This window comes from Uloborus diversus, chromosome 8 (assembly GCF_026930045.1).
Source record: "Uloborus diversus isolate 005 chromosome 8, Udiv.v.3.1, whole genome shotgun sequence".
Taxonomy (NCBI): Eukaryota; Metazoa; Arthropoda; class Arachnida; order Araneae; family Uloboridae; genus Uloborus; species Uloborus diversus.
Window position 1 is genome coordinate 59887126 of NC_072738.1, and position 18121 is coordinate 59905246.

At 31.1% G+C, this 18121-nt stretch overlaps 1 protein-coding gene across 1 annotated transcript in view; it reads right to left on the reverse strand.

Annotated features, from left to right (window-relative positions):
- LOC129228379 (RNA-binding protein 25-like) overlaps positions 1-16889 on the reverse strand; it is a 32169-nt gene extending 15280 nt beyond the window's left edge. The window contains exons 1-7 of the mRNA XM_054863055.1: positions 16719-16889; positions 14661-14709; positions 6629-6681; positions 5896-6022; positions 1862-1902; positions 1548-1649; positions 1032-1142 (exon numbers count right to left, since the gene is read on the reverse strand). Of these exons, the coding sequence (XP_054719030.1) occupies positions 1032-1142; positions 1548-1649; positions 1862-1902; positions 5896-5986 (345 nt within the window). The 5' untranslated portion in view covers positions 5987-6022; positions 6629-6681; positions 14661-14709; positions 16719-16889. The remainder of the gene's footprint in view (positions 1-1031; positions 1143-1547; positions 1650-1861; positions 1903-5895; positions 6023-6628; positions 6682-14660; positions 14710-16718) is intronic.
- Positions 16890-18121: the final 1232 nt, after the last annotated feature.

The following is an 18121-nucleotide window of genomic DNA, read 5'->3' on the forward strand; positions in this document are numbered from 1 at the left end:
CAAATCCAAAAATAAATATCTTATATGCATGGCATTAAGTTCTGAAATTACAACTCACTGCTGAAAGAGAATGAATCAAAAAATAATAAAAAAAATATCACTATGATAAAATATTACTCAATGAAAACAATATCGCTTTTTGAAGACCCGTAATGCATTGCAAAAATGCTCCCTTCCTCCTGGAAAGAATATAATATCTCAGATAAAGCAACAACTCCTGTGTGAGGTTACAAATCTTCAATAAATCTTTGCAAATCATACCTTAATTTTAACTAACTTCCTTCCTTTTTTATTCTTTTTTTAATTCTTTCATTTTTTAATTCGTAATTGGGGTTTTGAGTGATTCCCAAAAGATAAATCTAAACTGAAGTAAACATAGTAGGAAAAAAAAACATATGATTCAATTCTTAGTTTATCAGCTCAGCAACACTTGAAATAATTTCTGGAACATGTTTATGTTTTCCTTGAAAATAAATTGAATTACTATATATTTAGTAGTTAAACATTACTACCAGTTTTTATTATTTAACTTATTCCAAGGAAAATAAAAACTTTGTAAGGAAATGAGTCTCAAAGTAAATTGACATTAGAATAATCATTAAAAAAAATAAATAAATAAATTTAAAAAAAATAGTAATAATAATAATAAAAAAACACCAGGAATTGCCTTAAAAACAGATGCAAAACATAAAAATTACAGCTAATATGCTAAATATAATGTTTAAAAAAATGAAATAGAGGCTTTGGACAACTTTTTGATAGAAACACACACATACATACACAAAAAAAAAAAAAAAGATAATCTCAATTTTTTCACTTTTTCTTCTGAAATGCATTTTTTCCAAATTATATTCTACACATTGATTTTCTATATTTTTCACACTGTAAGTCACAGAAATATGAATGTCAATTTACTTTGAAGGCTATGTTTGATTTTTTAATCCACATTGCAGACTTATGTAAGTTTTTTCGCTGCTGCATCAAGTGACATTTTTCAGGTATAGTTTCATTGTTTACATATAAATATTTACCTGCAATATTTGTCGAACTAAAGCATCTGAAGCTCTGTCAGTAATGTTTCCGACAAAAACTGTAACTGGTGGACCTTTTGGAGCTTCATGAGGTTGAGATTCAACATGATTCTGAAAGAATAAAATGTTAAAAGAAAACACTTAACAATTATTCAGCATTTCCTACACACTATAACTGTATTAAAACAGATTCAAATTATTGGTCGCGAAGGCGATTGTAATGACAAAGGCTTCTGAAAAAAGCTTCAAAATCAAAAGTTTAACAAACTTGAATTATATTTCAGATACTGCTTATTTTTGATTTTATTATTCTTATTTCATTTATTCTTTTGGTAATTGTTAGTTTCAAAGGTAACAAGATTGATCAAAAAAAAAAAAAAAAAAAAACCATACAAAAGCAAACTGTAATGCAGTGACAGTAAAATTAACATTATCAATGCATTAAATTGTGCTCTAAACATATTGATTTTATTATATATCAAATTCACTATCATTAAAAATAATTTAGATACTTACTTCATATTTTTTATAATGGTGAGTATTGGGTTTCTTCATCATTTTTTGATGTGGTGGCATGGGAAGTGGTGCAGGCATTGTCATTGCAACAGGAGCCATCATCTATTAATAAAGAGTACACATATTAAATTAGGAGCAAACATTGCTATATGTTAATTAAATACAACTTTAAAACAACAAACTGAATTATATTAAAATTAGGAAAAAATTTCATGAAAATTAAATAAAATTATACTGCATAGAGTACACATTGTAAGCAAATGATTATTTCTGAACAAAATTAGAAACAATTTTAAAAAATAATTTAAACTTACAGGGCCAGGCATCATTCCAACTGTCATAGGTATCATGCCTCCTGAAACAAATACAACACTAAAAAATACCTTGCAATAATATTACCAAAAGACAATTTAATGTTGAGAATGAACGCTTATGCAGAGCTATGTAAAGGGTGTCCCAAAATTAACGCAAGATTTGAATTTGTCGCCATTTTTGCAATAAATTGTGGGCAATCTTGAAAAAAGAACAATTTGGCAGCTGAGGGTCTAGGGTTATTACAAATGGAGCGTTTTCGATTCTATAATGCGTTTTCATTATCGAACAATTATTTGAAAAATAATGAAAGGTTGGGCAGGTCAAGCAGTTTACCGTTATTGGCGCTCGATATCGCTATTAGGTAATGCGCAGGTGGTTGTGGGATTGCTGACATAGACGTCCGACTTCAAATAACCCCATAGGGAGAAGTCTAATGATGTAAAATTACACGATCTAGGGTACAATTCATATCACCGAAACGAGAGAGTACACGAACAGGAAATTCCTCACTCAGTGATTGAATTGTTTCGCTGGCTGTATAATAGCATAACACTCCATTTTTACTAACCCTAAACTCCCAGCTGTCAAACTGTTCTTTTTCCGTGGCTGCAAACAATTCACAGAAAAAATTGTGGCAAATTCAAATCTTGCGTTAATTTTGGGACACCCTTTATAATAAATTGCAAGTTAATAATCTTTTGAACATAATGAAATAGATGACTAGTGCATTCAAATTTAAATAAAAGCATAAACAACCTTAAAAATGCCAAACCATCACAAACATTAAAATTATGATTAAATTGGGCCTACATTAGAGATGCAGATTAGCGGTCGCCACTCGCCAATTGGTGACCAAAAATTTTCAATGGCTACCAAAGATTTCAGCGCTGATCGCCACCGGGTGACCAAAGGGGAAAAAAAATCCCCCCAAGTTGAAGTTATCGATTGCACTGTGCTTTCGAATCCAGTTTTTCATGATGTGGTAGTCACTCGTCTAGACGCGACGTCACTTACTGACCTTCAAGAAAAGTTGAAATGTTGCCCCTCTCCTCGCTGATTCGTTGACCACTTCCCGTTTGCTACACCTACACTGCGTTCAAGGCTTAGAGCATTGTTCGGGGAGGGGGTGAAAACTGAAACCCTCCCGCGGTCCAGCAGACATGATCCCCGAACCCAATCAAGGTCAACACCGCAGCATCTGCAGTGCCTGAGGAGGGGAAACGTAAATATGGCGGCGTAGCTAATTCTGACGACTTTTTAAAAGGTTGAAAATAACGAGTAGAGGTAGCTCAAAGAGAATAAAATTGGATACATCTTCCAAGACTTGATTTCAGTTCTTCAAAACGAAGACAACCAGCAGCAAGTAAGTTCATTTTTCATTATTATAGAAAAAAAAAATTTTTTTTTGGAAAGATTACTGTAACGTGTGTAACAAACTAAACATGGCACCAAATACATTATTTTTTTGCTGTATAATACGCTATCGATTTAAAAATCAATTTTTAGAAGTACCAAATTACTTTAAAGTGGCCGACTTACACCGGCGTCATGAAACTTTTCACGACTTGCTTCGCGAAAATCTGCTTCCCTTGTTCCTTTTACATCTTGCAAATATTTTAATATAATATTTTTTTTTCAATCTGAAAATATTTTGACAGATGCAGCGTTAAATTAGCTTATTTAATGTTTATTTTCATGACTTTTTATTTAGGGAGCCATATTAAATTTGAAATTGTACTTCATGCGAAAAATTGCACTTCGTGATTAGATTTCAATCCTTTTACACCTTGTAAATATTAAAAATATTTTTTAAAATCGGAAGTTATTTTGCGCAGGCTAAATTTAATTAGCTTATTTCGTGTTTGATTTTAATGAATGGATTTATTTTTGGATCCATGCCTCCTTTGTCATCGTACTTCGCGGGGAACTGCACCTCGTGGTTGAGTTTTCAATAGTTTTGCATCTTGTTCATTTCTTAATATTTTTGACAAATGAAAGTTATTTTGACGTATACTACCTTAGATTAGCTTGGTCTATGTTCCATTTTAATAAAAGAATTAATTTTTGAAGCCACGCTTCCTTTGTAATCGTACTTTGCGGGGAATTGCACCTCGTGGTTGAGTTTTCAATCCCTTTGGATCTTGTACAGATTTTAATATTTTTGATAACCGGAAGTTATTTTGGCACAGGCTGCCTTAAATTAGCTTATTTTTATGTTTATTTTAAAGACTTGATTATTTTTGGAATCGTGCTTTCTTTGTAATTGTACTTCGCGGATAACTATAACCACGTGGTTGAGTTTTAAATCCTTTTGCATCTTATACATATCTTAATATTTTTGACAGACGAAAGTTATTTAGATGAATGCAATCTTATATTAGTTGTTTTATGTTCTATTTTTATAAAAGAATTTATTTTTGAAGCCATGCTTCCTTTGTAACCGCACTTCGCGGGGAGCTGCACCTCATGGTTGAATTTTCAATCTTTTTGCATCTTGTACAATTGTCTTCATATTTTTGATAAGCAAAAGTTATTTTGATGTGTCCTACCTTAGATTAGCTTGTTTCATGTTCCATTTTAATAAAAGAATTTATTTTTGGAGCCATGCTAACTTTGGAATCGCACTTTGAGGATAATTGCATCTTGTGCTTTAGATTTCCTTTTGCATCATGTACCAACATATTTTAATATTTTTGGCAATCTGAAGTTGTCAGCTTATTTTAAGTTTTATTTTAATAAATTCGCACTTTGAGGATAATTGCATCTTGTGATTTAGATTTCCTTTTGCATCTTGTACCAACATATTTTAATTTTTTTGGCAGTCGGAAGTTGTCAGCTTATTTTAAGTTTTATTTTAATAAATAATAAATGCAATTATTTTCGGGAAACGTGCCGACATTGCACACTACTTTTGCTAATCTTTTTGCATTTTTTAAATACTTCAGAAGTTTTGATAATTGAAAGTTATATTTTAATAACTAAAAAGTAATAAATCCTGTTCATATATTTATTTTTACAAGCTTTATTTTAATCAATTTAATTTTATCCTAAAATATTAAATCTAAACATATTTTTTTTGCTGTTGAATTTGAAATGTATTATTTCTATAAACGATACTAAATGTCGTATGTTGATAGGCACATTTCTAGAGTAGTGGATAGCTACTTTATTATTAGTTCAATTCTAATTCAGAAATTTAGAATAACCATTTGTTCGCAAACTACAAATATTTTGGTATGCATTAAAATGTATTGGATTCTGCAGGGACCAATTCAAAAAACGTACCACTGAGAAATGTATAAACGGTGCTTTTCTGTATATATATATGTGTGTGGGTGTATGTTTGGCTACCAAAAATTTGAAGTGGCTACCAAAGTTTTTGGTGTTGGTAGCCACTGGCTACCAAAGAAAAATACCAGTCTACACCTCTAGCCTACATTTGATATCTATGCTAGTGAATACAATACACTTTGATACTATCGTGACTTTGAATGTCAAAAACTATGCATCAGATTTTCAATCTTGCAGCAAAAAAAAAAAAAAAAAAAAAAAAAAAAAAACCCTTTAATTATTTGTTAACAGGGACTAACACTTCTTTCATCATTTTTAAGCTTAATCGATTCAACTAAAAGCAAAAAATCAGTAAAACAAACCCCATCCGGCTTCAAAATCATTCCCAGTGAAGTCCTTTAGGTCGAAGGGACTTCATATTAGATCTGTGATAGCTAACCATGTTCTATACAATATGCTACAATCCCCCTCACCCAGCAAAGTAAAATATATAAAAGAAAATTCCCCGAAAAATATTTTTTTTTTAAAGAAGAAAGCTTGCAATTTTTATTTCTTCATAAAATGCCGCTGCGGGATACAAATCTGAACCAACCTCCTGGTTAAAATTTAAAAGTTTGTGCAGATGTTTAAAAGATATTCAAAATTTTAAACAGCTCAAAACTATCCACTTTCAAAAATTTACTGATGTAAACAGTACAATTGTGCAAAATGAGTTAAATGTTAAAATAAAACTGAACTATACCCATGGGAGGGACGCCATATGGTGGTGGTAACATTGGGGGGACGGGAGGCATACCAGGCATTGGCAATGGAGGTCCTGGTGGAAATGACATCTTCGGCACAGCTTTAATGAATTTCAGTGGGAAAAACTAAAACATAAAAAAAAACACTATTTAATAACAATTTATACATTAGTATCAGATAAAAACTGAACAAACAAAACTGATCACATGCACAAGTTTTAATCAACGGCAAATATTTTGCATAGAACAATAACTATTCTATTAAAAAAAGTGGTAAAAACATAACTTTTTAATCTATTCATGCAAAGTAACCTATGCATGAAGGAAAAAGTAAATATATTGAATTAAATATTGTAACAAAATTACTCTTGAAGAAAAAAAAATAAGTCCAACAAAAACTGAAAAACAAGAGTATATCACAAATCTAAAAACATCTATAAAATCAGAAAGTTTAGTAATTGATGAATAAAAGTGAGGAATAGGCTAAGAGCAGCAAGAAAAAAGGAAAATGTACCTACGGAATGTCAAAACATCAGACATTTTGAATACTGCAGAAATACTTTAGTATTATCAGGCATGTTAATGAAAATACAAATAACAATTGTTAGTACTTTTTAACCACAGAAACAAACTTCAGGTAGTTACATGTAATAGGAAGCAAACGTACATGGATTAGAAGTAGCAGAAAATTAGTACAAAAGTTGAAAAAATATAAATTTAATTTTAACATACCCTATTATTATTACTTAGCCAATGTGCTATATGACTACAGATAAAAATTCTTCCTGTCAATAGAGTACAAGCAATGATAAACATTTATGTAAAAGGAATGCAGGCATGATCTATATGTAAACCTTGAAATATATAACATGCTTCAAACTCAAGAGAAACAAATACAAAATAAACTACAAAGCAAATTCTATAATCAAAGTTATTAGAATAGGACATAATACTCTTCACAACAAATCACAATACACAGAAATTTTCCAAATTATCCCTGGGAATAACATTCTCTACCAACTACAATATATTTATTAAATGAAAACGAAATCAAGCAAGCATATGTATATCCAAATTGAAAATATTTGCAGTCAATTATTTTAGTACTCCAAAATAGTTTATTTATGTATTACTGTTACTTTAAAGCTTGCAACAACTATCTAGATGCAGATGAAAGAAAAAATAAATAGAACTAGAAGTCGCCAATGAATATGTTAAAATTTTTATATTTACACAAATACAAAATTGAAGACCAGCAACAGGCTCAAGGTCCAGCTAGACCAATCCTATTCAATTTATTAATCCCAAATGAAGATAAAGAGCCCTTTTCAAACTATTCACCCTATTGCAAGAAAAAACTGCTTTTAGTAAACTATTCCAAATGCCTACAAGCTCCCCCCGACCCCTGTTGAATTAGTATTTCCTTTTTTAAATTTCAAGACAATTATTGCCTCAGTCAAGAAAAATCATTTCAATTACGCTATAATTAATCTCATTGAACAGAACTATAACACTTGCCATACTTTGATGCTGATTAATGATACTTTTATATTAAAAAATAAAAAAGTCAAATTAAAAGAGATAATATCCCTTAACATTCTACCTTGAGAAAAAATGGCAAACATTAAATAGCTGAGGGTAAATCAATTTTGCAGTCTTTACGACTTTGCAATGAAAAAGTCTAATAATGAATATCAAGAGAAGATTATATGCCACAAAAATGTTATGTGCAAACCATTTCATCACATGGGAAAAAGTCATAGAAGAAAAAGAAACTATATACCAAAAGAAAAAAAAGTTACAGGGGGGTAGGGAGAGAGAAAAAAGAAACCATAAATATTGACACCACATTTTTTGCACTTTTTATTCAAAAAATATAATACATGGGTCCCCCTGATGATTCATGAAACCGGGTCTCAAGGACTCATGCTTTTCAAATAAGTTCATCCATTTTCAAAATCAATTATTACATTCTCTCTCTTTTTTTTTTTTTTTTTGCATTTCATGTACTAATTATTTTGAGTAAATATATTGTCCCAACTCAAACGAGCACAATTTCTTAATAAATAAATGTATGCAACACATACGTATGAAATTTATGTGTATGCATGGGGAGAGGGGAGTTAAAAAAAAAACTTTACAGACTTAGAACCAAGTCAGTTTTGGTTTCAATTAAAACGTAATTATCAGAAAATAAGTTGATCAAGTTATCTCCACCCCCCTTTTCAAAAAAAGAGAGAGAGAGAGAGAGAGAGAAAAGGCTGGCAATGTTACTTACATTACAACGTAACTAAATTTAAAATTAAAAGCTGATGCAAAATCAATGGATTTGGCATTGTTCCTTAGCTTTAAATTAAAATTAAGTATAAAAGATAAAAGCTATGCTGGTATGAAAAAAAAAAGCTTAACGGCGATGTTTTATAGTGTAATGCAGCAGTCATTTGAGAGTAACCAATTGCTAAATGTAAAATGAAAAATCTCGAAGCATGTTTTCTTTCACGCAAATGTTTTGCCAATCAGGGCAGATGCACGGCTGTTCATGTGATATTCATTGTGCTATGGTGAGTGACATCTGTCTAGCCCATTGAGACAAATTTTTAATGAAACAGGGATGAGAGTGGTCAGAGAGCAAAAAGGAGGAAATCCAAGAAAAATTTCGTAAAAGGGATGGTATCCAAAAATTTTGGTGAAAGAGATGATATCCAAAACTGCATCAAAATAGAACCTGGACGCCATGATATTCAAAAATTCAACAAAAAAAGGCTAATTTACCAGTTTTAAAGGTAATATGTATTTAATTGAGTATGAGTAATAATTTTGTACAATTTGCTGCATTGTACCATTTCTTGCAAGGATGTTTATTCCTAAATAAATCTAAATTTTGAAAAAGAGGCAACAATTTCTAACCCTTGAGTCTTAGAACAAAGGGTTGGGGGAGCCAGAGTTCAATCTTAGCGGCATCACACAATAGTGTCAACTTTTCATATTTCTTAGAGAAAATTCATTTTTTTTTCATTAAAGACATTTGAGTTTATGGTGTTAAACGAGTGAGAACAAATTTTAAAATTAGATCTGTTAGTAAAGTAAAAATTTACAACAGAGAGAAAATTTTAAAATTTATGAGGTAGAATATACTTTTCATAGTAAGAATTCACCATAAACATTTACTTTCTTAAATACACAAAAAAAGTAACAATGCCAAGTTACAAAAAAAAAATCGAGACTGTGGGCGCTAAGCCACATTTTTTGATTGAGTTTTGCATTTTTTCTAAAATAAATTAAAGAAATAAAATTATTATTGAAATGATGAATTAAATAAGCAGATATAACGTAGCACATAGTAAAAACCACCCAACATTAAAAGTAATTGAAATACTTGCAGGATGCAAAAAGGTTGAAATCTCAAACGAGGTATGCAACTTTCGGCGCAGCATGTGTTTGGCATCGTTGGCATGATTCCAAAACGTACGTTTTTGGCAGATATCGCGGAGGATGATGATTCAAGGGGAAAAAATAGAACAAATAAGAAATCAAGGACCGAAAATTTAAAAAAATCGTATTTTTTTCCGATTTTTGAGAAAAATAAAGCATGAAAGAAGCAAAAAAGGAAGGAAAATGAGCAAAGGTTTTTTTTAAAAACCAACAGAAAAAGCCGGAATTCCGGCAAAATCTCATCCCTGAATGAAAGGAAGTAAGTACTTGGGCCTACACACCTACACAAAGTAAGCATTTGAAGCTCCTTTCATTGGCATGACTATTGAAAGAAAAAATACAAAACAATGGCTAATAGGCCTTTTAAAGACCTCTGGTTGGAATCCTTTTAGGAAAAAAATGAATTCCATTCTGCTCTGGGCGGTCATTCCAAGCTCATTTGCTTGCGAGATAGAGATTCTCGCTCACCTGATCGGTTGTGGCGTATAAATGTCGCAAAATAGCATTCTAATCTACTCAAACCTAGCCGCAAGATAAAATCGCGTAGATTAGGATGCTACTTTGCGACATTTATACGTCACAACCGTTCACGCGAGCAAGAATCTTGATCTCGCAAGTTGAGGAGCTTGGAATGACTGTCCTGGTTTAACTTTCAGAAACTTGTGGGGAAGACTGGACGGGGAAAAGCGAGTCCTTTAGGATGCAATTTGTTTGAAAAACGAGGCCCCTGAGGCATACGTGTTACAGCGCCTCAGAGGGACCCCTGTATAAAGAACTACAATTTCAAAAATCCAGTGCGCAGATACTGATGAAATGCAAAACAAATCTTTTGTTAGATGCCTCTTTATCCATCGGCTCTTTTTTTTTTTTGTTGAAGAGATGGGAGAGGGGCATTGAAAAAATGGGTTTCTGAAACATAAAACCTGTAATTCTTATTGATTTGTGCTTTGTTAACATTTGCAATGCTTTTCACAATTCATCACAAAAAATTAAAATATTTTCCATCATGTAAGACACGTTTTTGGATTGGTCAGCAGTTTTAAGTATGAAAAAACAAACAAAAACAGAAGAAATGCAATGAAGTATAAAAATAGTAATAATAAAAAAAAACTTATATTTTTTACTTACTTTTTTTCATAAAGTATAACCTATCAATGCATCAATTCACCAGAAAGATAACCGAGTTAATGATCAAAAAACACACTTTTATTACTCTATTTTTTTTCTTCTAATATTTACATGCCAAATCAACTAAAATTGCAATAGCAAGTTTCATTTCTAATTCCTACAATGCCACTATATATAAAACAAAATTATGCTTTAAATTGCAAACAAGTTATTTAGCCTAATGGTACAACTAAACTCATTTTAATATCAAATTTATATATATATATTAACATGCAAATAAATGATCTCCTGTAATGCATCTAGTTCTGAGGGAAAAAAATACATGAAGTATGTGATTAAAAATCACAATGAGGAAATTTCACAACAAATTCTAAAAAAATATTTGGAGAAAACTTTTTTCCCTTTTTTAAAATTTGAATGTGTTTGAATTTCCAAAATTACATTGAAGAAAAAAAAATGATACACAAATTACATTCAAGCAAAATTTATAACAAAGTAGAAAGATGTAACTTCAAAGAAAAATATTTTTGTTTCCATATGTTATGACATAAATTTACTAGACATAGTCTGAGAAAAGTACAAACACCATGAGGAGAACCAGCTTTCCAAAAAACAGAAGCAGATTATTTGTAATACTGTGAATTATTTTGCAGATAAAGTATATGCGGGGAAATGAAAGTGACATCAAGCACACAAACAAGTAAAAAGTTTGTTAAATTGCGTAGCAAGAAAAGTGAGAGTGCAAACACCACACATAAAAATGAAAACATGCAAAACCATGAAGCACAACCGCCGACTGTTTACTCAATCTAATAACACAAAGCAAGGCAACAGATGTAACCCTTACCACAAAACTGGATAATTAGGTGACCAGGAGAGTAGAAACTTGTTATTCCTGAATTTCCTAGCAAAGTTGGTTCAGTTATTAACTTAAAAGCATTTAGAAACAATGTTAAATCACCTTTCCTTTAAAATATTTACCGTCTAAATATGTGCCCATAATGCTTTTAAACTGCAGAACTAAATTAATCTTTTGTTTATTTGTTTTATTTATTTTTTAATGTTTACTAAACACCAGATAAACTTAAAATATTTGCTGTAGCTTTTTACATAAGAGACGAACTAAAAAATACAATTTTTTCAAAATTGTATAAAAGTTCTTATGTTAGAATGAACTGCATAACACACACAGGTAAATTTATCTGCAGATTAATTTTATTTATTTTTTATCATAACTTTTGAGAAACTCATGTTTAAACATATCACAAGCAATGGAAGTGAAAACTTTGAAATGTTAAGACGTTTAATGCACCCCATCATGAACTCATGGTTATCTCAGATTTCATTTTGAATTTCCAGATAATTCTGAAAACCAAATGAAACTACTGCAGTAGTATTGGGAAGAATCGCAGGACAACTCTGAATCATCTACTATAATACTGGCACACTATTTTAACAAAAAACGATGCTTCATAACAAAACACCACGAACATTTAACTTTTGTCAAACAGAAAATTGATAAAAAATAAATACCGTAAAATTCCGAAAGTAACCCCCCCCTATTTTCAAAACAAAACTTGTTGATTTCAGAAGGGGGGGGGGGGGTTATAATCGAGATTTTTCTGAAAAATTAGTGAAAATAATTGTTTTTAGTAGTATTAATTTTAGAGTACAGAAAAGAAATAATAAGTAAATAAGAGTTAATATTAATGAAGAAAGAGAAATTAATTAATAAAAACTTGTCATAATTTTTTAGTAGTAATAAATTGCATGAGGGCGCACTTTTTTTTTTTGAAAGAAAGGATTTTGCACCTTAAGTTGGCAAAACCCATATAATTTATCGCTTGAAAATTCATTATGTACTGAAAGTAATAAGGTTACAGAGTAAAAGAATTAAAATCTTAATGTTCTTGTTTCAGAAAAGAAGCGAAAATCGTAATCACAGCCGCAAATTCGTTACGAAGATTGTAATTTCGAAAACTGAGCTTTACAAAAATCGCGAACGCAAACACAGACATATCTCTTACTCGATTTAGTCAAGTTTACATTTCTGATGATCCTAAACTCGTTCAATTACATTATTTCTCCTTTAAAAAAGGTTATTTTTAAGTTTCGCGCTCCTTTTTAAGCAACACGTTTCCAAAATGGGACACGTTTTCAAAATGGCGCCGTGTTGAAGATCGTTCAGTTTCACAAATCAGAACAAAAATGGTCCTTCCAAATGGAATAAAAAGCAGTACAACCCTATAAATTTCTTTTGTAATACTTATGAACAAAAAAAAAAAGGGTTCCCTTGCATCAAAAGGAGTCTAGACATTTTGGAAGGAATAAACTATGGAGACCATTTTTGTTTTCTTTCTTTCTTTCTTTTTTTTTTTTTTAGAAAAGCAAAACTGCACATGGAGGGGGAAACTAAACCTTTGTAAATGCTTTCCAAGTAAAGCAGAAAATGTTATCCTTTTTTTGCAGGGAGTGGCAAATGAAGATGATCGGAAAAGTCTCAGGTGAAGGGGGGGGGGGGGCTATAATCGATAGGGGGGATACTTTCGGGATTTTACGGTATATATTTTACTTGTAGAAAGAACTATCTTACACTAACTCATATAAATAAACTGAAATCTTAATCAATTTAAGCAAAACCTGTACTCAAAATATTCTCAAATAAAATAAACTGAAAAATTATTCTTCTTAATTATGAAAAAATTATTTGTCAAGTTCTGAAAAAGGGGTGGGGAGTTATCACTGGCATAACAGCATTTTCCAAAAACTAATTATTCACAAGGAAATCATGAGGTCAGATATTGGTACATCATAAACAATACCATTTAATGATTATTAAATTGTTTTTAATTCTTATGGGCAGTAGGATGTTTGCGCATACAGCATTGCCTGCACAATAAAATCAGCCACTTACTCTGATTCACGGTTTCCGATATGGTAGTGTTTTTCGCAAAATGTGAAAATACTATCCAAATTGTGAAAATGGAACAAGGCATTTTCACTTTTTTGCTCCAATATAATAAGAAAAAGAAGGAGAAAAAAGATGCACAATCTGAGAGAGGAAGCAAGCATGGCAATATTGATCTTAATCTTATAAATCTTAGCTAATATATATAAGCTGCTATTAAGTTCAACAATATTTCATCTTAATGCAGTATGCCCCCCCCCCCCCACTATTAAGAACAATTCTGAATTTTTCATTTCAAATTTTTAAAAAATATTATCTATTGTACATTTATTTCTTCAAAGATGTCAAGGTTGAATTTTAGCATTTTGAGAGAACTATACACTTGCTGATGCAAATACTATGTAGCTAAACACAAAACTTTAACACAATCATCAAAAAAGCCCTTCATTACAGACTTCCAAGAGCTAACACATCGACAATTGGAAGACAATCATTATAGGGGTATGAAGATCCATCAAGATCTTATGTCCAACGCAAACACTGCACTAATATTGAGCTAACGCCCAACTACATCTTGGAGTGCAAAGAGATCATCACTAATCTTCTCAGTTCAGCAAGTTGCTACAGGAAATCCTCTACAGTCCAGACTCACTGATACAGGCTGAAGCTGTGATCAAGACCTTCGTTAAAATTTAATGTCCATAGGCACGAAAACAACAATTCATAATATGCTCAATTATTTGAAGCTTTATCCAACCAGTAAGAAATATAAATATCCATAAATAATTGAAGATTTCAAAAAAACATTCCTCTCTGATTATCCACATTTCTTGTTTCTGGAACATTAATTTAAGCTAAAAGGTAAAATCCCTGCGCATATTGTTGTATGAGCTGTGCATTAATCTTGGGTAAGTGTTTCTATCACATTTAAAAGACTTATGTGCCTATTGATTTGATCACAAAGTTTCATAAAATTTGTTTTGTTGGAGGAGAATATAGCAATTGTAAACAGATTCTTTACGAACACAATTTCTATTTTAGGAAGGCTAAATTTTCTTTTCAAAAAGACTTGAAGTCAAGGCAAACTAGTAATAATATAAGCCGATTGTACTGATTACATGTCTGTCTGTATGCATTTATCTATTTTTTACAGCATACTTTTCAAATTAATATATCATCAGAGTTAAAAACCAGATAACGATTATTTTTTCTCGAGAAAAAAAGTTTAAAAAATAAACAAATTTTAAGATGAGATTAGTTACTTTTTTAAAAGAAAACTCTTGAAATAATACTAACCATGAAAATATGTAAGTTTAATCAGGAATGTTGTTCAGTAACTTGCCATCTGAAATAAAAAACTTTTATGAATATTACAACAAAATCATACAAAATTTTGATTTTTGAAAAATCTGGAAGGATAAGAAATGTTTAATGAAACTCATCATAGAAAATTAAGCTGCTAATTAAATTTTTTGATAAGATAAAAAAAAAATAGAGATGCACCAAGTAGCACTTTGGCCAAGTACTGAGTACTCCGCCTTTCACTACTCGACCGAGTACCAATTATGTCTTAAGAAGAAACACTGACACACACGTCATGAATTTTGAACTCATTGAAATAGTAGTATAGACTTCCATTTCCTTATAAAAGTTTTTTTTTTTTTAATTCCAGCTGAATTTTAATTACGCATTATTTAAAAAAATTTGTGTGAAAAATTTTACAAAAAAGTTATTTTTTAAATTTAAAATAAACAAATAAATAAAAGGTATAAAGTATCAAGTTGGAATTAAAACAAATTATAGTTCTAGTCCACCAAACATAAATAATTTTTAAAAGCAAATAAAACAAAAACAAAAAAAAAAGCACAAATGTGCAGGCACACTGAAGACATGTGTTTCTGAGTAACAAGGAGTGTCTTTTTCAGTTCATAAAATGTGAGCTAATGAATGTAAAGACATCCAACAAAAAAATCCGACTTTTGTCGGATGTCTTTAAATCAATAAGTTCACATTTTATGCATTGAAAATACATTCCTTGTAACGGTAAAACAAGTGTGCAGTGTTCCTGCCCATTTGTGCTTTTCACGTTTTATTTTTGAAGCAAACTTATTTTTACATTTCTTATAATTTTTGTTTGTAGCAAAATCCATTTAATAATACAAAAATTTCATATTTTCTATACTTACCTTTTTTCCCCCATTTTTAATAGATAAGTTTAATTAACTTTGAAGACATTAAAATAAAGATTTACCCCATTTAAGCATAATAAACTTCATTATTTTCAAACTTTAAGTTCGACTAGTAAATTTGTATTTGTAAATGATTGTAGTATATTATACGCTTGCACTTTTTAATCAATTGTTAAAATCTGTCTTGAACAATATTCAATTTTTTACAACTACTCAGTATTAGCCGAGTATCTAATCAAAATTTGGCAGAGTACGGAGTACTCAGCAAATTGTCCGAGTACCGTGTAATTACCGAGTACACGGTATGTCTCTTAAAAAAATTAAAAATGGAAAAGCAGACGAATGGACCCTAACTTCCCATATCTATGAAAGCCAGGGGTGAATCTTTTTATTAATTTATCGTAAGATTTTGAAGAGAATCAACAATATAAACATTAAATTAACAAAAATTGGATGATATGTATATGTGCTCATTGAAATATATCTATGCACTACGTGGCTATATTTATAAACATACATAAATACATGTTAATCAATGTATGGTATTGATTAAAAGGCTGGAAGCTCTCTTAGCTGTAGAATTCTCGGTGACACGCCACTGAATATTATTGAGCTACATAGTAATTACAGCTTAATGTTGAATATTTGCACATTGTACAATGAAAATATGGTACAATTACTAAGTAACTTTTTTCTAATCTTGAAGCTTTAAACAACAACAAATAAATGCCATTAAAACGGAACAAATATTAAACAATAATCTTCACAATGCATAACACCGAATATTAGACCGGAACTTTTAGCATGAAAAAAAAACAAAAAACATGATTACATTTTAACTAACAGCAGCGATAGCAAACAAGAACTATATTATGAAATTTCAAAAACGACTCATAAAAATAATTAAGAGACGATCTAAAAATATGTTAAAAAATAAACAATACATATAAATAGTAAAACAAATAGTGATTAGTAAAACCTTTGCATCTGAAAGTATTATTATATAAGCTTATTAGAATAATAAACATGTTTAAAGAATCACGAGAAATATCTCTCAGCATACTAGTGGCTATTCTCGACTATAACATCAAAAGTGATCTCCATAGAACTAATCAATCGAGATTGTAGAACACATTATACCAGTTCGGCCATTTGTAAGGCTTACCTGCACAGAAATTTATTCATACAGAAACAATAGACATCTAACTTTCTTGAAACTGAACAGAAGAATTGATTTTTTATAGTTCTATTAACAAGTTCAAAGTATTTAATAGCCTCAAATATATTTATGCAAGAATTGATAACATGTAACAATAACACATCAGACACCTTTGCGTCTTCGGAAATGGTTACGTTGAGTTGTGTATAATATGACAGGAATTTGAGGACGATGTAAGGAGGAAACCGTGGAGAAAACTGAAAGCGGAGCAAGCATATCTCTAACCAAATGCTCTACGCTAACAGAATTTTAAAACGCAATTTTTCAAATTTTTATTGGGAGAATAGACAACACAAGACAAAATAACAGCTATAAGAGAGGAAATCACACCCAGAACACCGATGGGAATTGAACCCACGACCTCTTGAACCACGTTCATGCAAGGATTCTCCGTGGCGTACACTCGACATTTACTGCCTCTCTTTAATCCCTGGGGGCATGCACTTCTAGGCGTTTTTTCTTTAATTTTAAATTTGTTTTTAAAAAAGTAACTTTCAAGCAAAAATTTCAAAAATTCTTCGTTGGGAGATTTTTTTAAACTTTATGTTTATTTATTTATTTTTTCGGGGGGGGGGGGGGGGACTTTGATTTTGCTCTTGAAATATATTATTGCAATAAGTATGCATTTTTTTTTCCTATGTTGATAGAGGGGGATTTTTCTTTCATGGAAAATGTGATGCGATTTTTAATTGAATTACTTTTCTCTGAGTGGGGGGGAGGAGACTTTCCAGTAAGCAAAATATCTTGCCTCAGTATTGCATAAAGGTTGACATGCAAGAAAAATCATCTTGCATTATTGCTGCCTCAATATTGTTATGTTACTCCATTTCAGTGGCGTATATATGTTTTTATTTTGGAGGGGGCTCATATAACCAAGATTAGTCTGCCCTCCCCCCCCGCCACTTTTTTTGCAAGGGGGGAGCAACAGTGCCTTGACCTTTTTATTTTTTTTTTCGACAGGGGACTTCATACCGTCACCCAGTGGCCCAACCAAAAAATAGTTTTAGGAGGGCACTCAAAATGTTCTCGCTTCTGGTTGGTGGAAGAGGGGTTCTTCCCGGAAATTTTTTGGAATTGTAGTCCAAAGAACGCAGTTTTAGGCGGTCTCTGGTGATGCTACGAGGAAAAATTCGGAAGGCCTTCTGCGGAAATTTTTAGAAATTGAAATCTTAAAAACGCCATTATAAGCTATATTTGTTGACGTTAGTGTAATGAAAAGAACGGGCCTTTTTGAAGTTGACCCCGATGGATTTTTTTTTTTTTAAATAGAGCGAAATCCGTCACCCCTCTGCCCAATTTTTCGAAATTGAAGTTCTAAAAACGCAGTTTCAGACTAACTTCGATGATGT